The following is a 5,839-nucleotide window of genomic DNA, read 5'->3' on the forward strand; positions in this document are numbered from 1 at the left end:
TATACGTGTATCTAAAATATATATTCATACGTATATATATGTGTATTATATAGCTTTCTTTACTTGTATTTTACTACAAAATTGTTTTTCTGCTCGTATTTGACAAATATTAAAAAAACATAATAGAGATTAGCTTATTTGATTGTAATATTCTGCATAACATATACATATTATAAGATAAAAAATGTATATGTATATATATTATATGCATATAAAACTTTATAGGATATAATATAGTGTAAATATTACTCTTTAATTTATACTTTTGTCGAAGGCTTCTTATATATAATTGTATTTAAATAACACAATTTTCTTTATTTTTTATAAAATCACACTAATATATAATTTACATGTTTTCTTACATCATTAAAATATATTGTGTATTTAATAATGCACATATATAAATATATAAGCTTATAGAGAGAGAAAAGAAAGAGAATATTGAATATGATTCTTATTCTTTCTGAATTATATATATAATCAATAAAAGCAAGAAATATACATATACCACAAATAGCTTTAAAAAAATGTATAAGCCTATATGTTATTAACTAAAATAAATATTAATTTCATTTTTTAAAATAAAATTATCTAAAGAAAAAAAATATATAAAAAGTACATAAATATAAATAAATATGTACACATATTTGTACTGTATAATATATTAAAATCGATGTGAATAAGAAAAAAATAATATATCAATTTTAATCTTATAAAAATTAATTCATATGCAATTAGTAATATATTTAAACAGATGTTTTAAAAATATATATATAATATAAAAATAAAAAATACTTAATGTATGTATTATTCATTTGTTCATAAACATCTTCAAAACGATACAACGTAGTATTAAGATACGGGCAAAAAATAAACATATGCAAGTATACATATATGCATAAATAGAGCATATTTTAATACTCCATTTGTGATTTATGCCAACAATAGTATATATGCATAATATTGATGAGAATATCAATAGAAAAATATTCCTATTATATAAAGTTCATTGTCATACTTGTAAGCTGTATGTTTTTTTCTTTTTTTTCTGGTTTGCTTAATCTTACATATATCTTTTTCAAGTATTAATATGTATTTATAATAAAAATTATATTTTATCAGTGTTTTCAAAAAAAAAAAAAAGCTGTCCTGGTATAATATAAATTATAAAGTAAATTATTTATATATAATAAAAAAAAATACATAATAAATGTAATATAGTATTTTAATATATATATGAATTTATGTTTTTATTTTTTGCAATGAAAGTACTCGAATTTTGTACATATATTTGTAAAAAAATTTAATATATAAACGGGTATTTTATAAATGTAGCGCATATAATAATATAATATTATATGTATTTATAGGTATTTTATTTTACAATATATAAACGATTCTTATATATAATAAAATAAATTAATTAACAAATTGTTTAAGCCGAAATTTATAGTATACATAAGAGTATTTAATTCTTATATATAGAATTTTATAAGCCCCAAATTAATTGAAATATTATGGGCGCATTCTTTTTCTTTCGATAAATTAATAAAAATATAAGCCAACAAATATAATATATATTTTTGATTTTTTTCTCTATTTTTTTTATTATATATATGTAGTCATTTACTTAATATCCATATTATTCTGTTTTTGTATTTTTTCCTATAACATTGGAAATAGGCTGATATATTGTAAAATTATTTTTGAATTTATATTTTCTGCGTTTTAATAGTTACATATAATAATATATATAGAAATATGCGTAGAATTATTTAAATTAGGAAACATAAATTATAATAATAAAATTATTTTTTTTTTCAAAACGCTAGTTGTTATGTAAATACAGCTTTAATGAGGGATAATAATGCTATATTTTATAATTTAGCTAGTTGTGAGAATAAAATTATTCCTGTTCATATTAAAAATACCATTAAATAAATATAAATAATATTTATATTTACGAAAAATACTGATTTATTAATTTATCTTTGTCTATATATAAAATATAAAATTATTACAACAGTAAATTTCCTTTTAGGTTTATATGCTTCATGTAATAATAATTCATAAAAATAATAATGTCGTATTTCCTCCAATAAATTATCACACCATATAAATGGTATTATAAAGCATAATATTTTATATTATTTGGTTGTAGGTAGTATAATTGAACATGGAAACACTAAAAACAGTTTCCATATTTTTAATTACTTATTCTTATTAATTTATAATTACAAAAGTTATATCTTTAAATCTTTTTTATAAACAATTGGAGGGTAACAAAACATAGTATATTATTTTTTTCGAAAAGACACAATATGCACAATAATTGTAAGGTTAACTGTATATAAGTGCATATATTATATGTGCTCATATTCGATGGGTTATTATAATATAGATTGTTGTTAACTAATAATAATACATAATTTATAATAAACAATCAGGATATTACCATATTCACATATATAAATAATTTTTTATGTTTTACATTATATAATAACCCAATGTTTATTCTTTCATACGATGTAGTATTATACTTAGGTATGTTTCCGAAAAAATCTTATTTAAAAGTATAAGGGAAACGGTAAATTTTTAATTGTATAATAAATAACAATAAACAAGTAAAAATATGAAAATTGTAAAATAAGTTTACATTATATTTTTTTAGTATGAAGCAAATCATTATGTTGTAAAAAGTATGTATCTATGTCAATTGTGTGTGCATGATGTTTTAACGATCAACTGCACATCTTCTGTTAAAGATGCCACGATTTCTATCGTTACGCTTTCCATATATATCATTTTGCAATTATATTTTTTAAAAACTAGCCAAGTTTATATTTAAAATTTGTTCATAAAAGAAAAAATAAAAATACAGAAACAAACATAATAATTGTGTTGAGAATGTACACTAAGATGAGTATAAATATATGGATGAGTAAATGCATACCATACTCTCATCGCTTTATCGCGAGAAAAAGTTGCTACTTCCTTTTTTTATGGGAAACAGCCAATGTTTAGTTTTCTAAACATGGTTGACATAAATAAATCAAATTAGCCGAATTTTTTATATTTTCAGTAAATGTAACAAGCGAATATTCATCAGGTGATGTAACAAAACCTTCTTGCTTTGAAATTTGACACCCATAATTAATTAAGGATATAAAATCTTTATTTGTACCAGATTCTATACTTGAATAGTATGGATATATACCCCATGCTAATTGTAATTTTCGTGACAAATTTTTATTATCAGTTACAACAACAATTGGTGCTTTAGTTTTTAAATTACTTAATTTTAGTATTTTATTAAAGTCATTAGAAAATAAAACTATAGATTTGAGGTTTATATTGTTGCTTATATCTCTTATACTGTATATTAATTTATCAAAATGGGAGGTATCTGAGGATGTTTTTTTTTGTTGTTCACTTGATGTATCGGAAATATTTCCAAATTGTTTCAAATGATTATGTGTATTCACAAAGCTTATGTTACTATTATTAGCGTTTTCTGCTTTTTTCTGTGTATATTCATAAAAATAATAATCCTTCTCCACATTTTCTATTATACTATTTTGTGTTGAAGATGATAAAATAGGATATTTTCCAGTGGCTGTTTCAGCTGATAGCATAACACAATCAGCCCCATCATAAAGAGCAGTAGCAACATCAGTAACTTCAGCTCTCGTAGGAGATGGTATAAATCTCATACTTTCTAGCATTTGTGTAGCCACAATAACTATTTTGTTATATTTCGTTTTACATAAATTTATAATTTTTTTTTGCAATATTGGTAAATTCGATAAATTCGTTTCAATTCCTAAATCACCCCTTGCAATCATAATACCGTCCGATAATTTTATAATATTATCTAAATTTTTAACAGCTGATGGTTTTTCAATTTTCGAAATTATGAATATCTTATTCACATCCTTATTAAGAGTATACTTAGATATTTCATTATCCAACTTTTTACTAAATGAGGAACTTTCAAAGTGTGTATCACGATCATTCATCTCTTGGTCCATGTCGCCAATATCTAAATTATTATTTTTATACACATCGTATATTTGTTTATATGTGTGACAATTTTTTAAATAATAATTATTATAATAATCATTTATTTCTTTTATATAAAAATCGGTGCTATCGTCATAATCTTTATATTGTAATTCATTTACATCATAAACGATTCGATCTTTTTTTATATTTTTATAAAAATCACTTTCATAATAATCATTAATAATATTTTTTAAAAACATTAAATCATATTCAGTTTGAACAAAGGAGTAACCTAAATAATCCACGCCTTCATTAATACAAAATAGTATATCTTTTATATCTTTTTCACTCAATACCTCTATTGGCATTATCATATTTGGAATACAAAATCCCTTTTTGCTATATAGTTTTCCTCCTGTTAAAACGGTGGCTTTTACTGAGATATCTTGATCGCCACTATATGCAATACCTTCTACTTTCATTTTTAAGTTTCCATCATCAAGCAATATTATTTGCCCTGGTTTTACATTTTTTAATAAATCTGGATAATTTAAAAACACTCTATTTTTATTTCCTAACTTGTTTGTTAAATCGAAAGAAAAAGTATCTCCTTCCTTTAATTCTACAAATGTATTTTTTTCATCATCAATTTGATTTTGTTCATTTTTTTCAAATTCTCCTATTCTTATTTTAGGACCTTGTATATCCCCTAATATCCCAATTGATGTATTATATTTTTTTTCTAATATTCTTATAGCATTAATTATATACTTTTTAATACTTTTGGGACCATGTGAAAAATTTAATCTAAATACATCAATTCCACTTAAGTATAATTTTTCAAGATTTTCAAACATTTCTGTTGATGGTCCTACAGTGGCTATTTGTTTACATTTTGTAAATGATATTTTATTTTTTTTCGTATTTGTATTACTAATGTTTCCAATTTGTAAATCTTCAACATTATTTTGTGAATATATTGCATTTCTCTTTTTTCCTGATGGTGTTTTTGCTGTTATCCTATTTCTTTTGCTTTCTAAAGTCTTATTTATATAAGCATTATTCAAAAATAATAATCCATCTCCTGTGTGTTGTAGGTCCAAATTATTAAAATGTGAATTATTCTTTAGTCCGTATGTAAAACATATTATTAATTCTGCGATGAGGTAAAAACAAAGTAACCTCATTTTATTATCAAATATACTTATATTTTATAAGCCTATTTTTTACGTAATATTGACACCAGATTATCCCTTTAAAGAGTATATGTTTGCCGAGTAGGAAGCATATAGATTGGGCATACGCATATATACATATATTATATATATTTATAGGTATGTATATTTTATTTATTTGTTTGTTTATATGAACTTCCGAATGTGTATAATACATACATCTTTTTTCAAAACACCAAATATCGAAATAGTATACATATTCCAATTTTATTTTTTTTTATTTTTAAATTATTTACCTCAAATTTTTTTCATTTTATTTGCAACAATAAAAAATATATTTAGTTTTTTTTAATATATCATGTTTTACTGATTTATTTTCCGTGAATCTATAAATTTAATTATGGAAAGTAAAAAAGATAATATTATTTTTTTTTTCATCCACATAAAAATATATATTTTTGTGCGTGCAATATAGGCATATTTTTTCCCCGTTATAGTGTTAGATTTAATTTTTCTGTATCCAACACACTAGATCATTTAAGAAATATGTTTATATTCCCAAGAATACAAAAAGAACATAACTTTTTTTAAGTATGAAAATTTAATTCTTTTTTATTTTCATTTTTTGGTATATTCTTTTGTCGAAACTAAACCAAATT

The 5,839-nt window shown here is 21.8% G+C and overlaps 1 protein-coding gene across 1 annotated transcript; it reads right to left on the bottom strand.

Annotated features, from left to right (window-relative positions):
• Positions 1–3,020: 3,020 nt before the first annotated feature.
• Positions 3,021–5,192, bottom strand: PVVCY_0502040 (pyruvate kinase 2, putative; the record flags this gene model as incomplete). The annotated part of the gene is made up of 1 exon (XM_008627576.1): positions 3,021–5,192. The coding sequence occupies one exon, from the start codon at positions 5,190–5,192 to the stop codon at positions 3,021–3,023; it is 2,172 nt and encodes a 723-aa protein (XP_008625798.1).
• Between the last annotated feature and the right edge of the window lie 647 nt (positions 5,193–5,839).

The sequence above is a fragment of the Plasmodium vinckei genome (assembly GCF_900681995.1).
Source record: "Plasmodium vinckei vinckei genome assembly, chromosome: PVVCY_05".
In the NCBI taxonomy this organism is placed as follows: Eukaryota; Apicomplexa; class Aconoidasida; order Haemosporida; family Plasmodiidae; genus Plasmodium; species Plasmodium vinckei.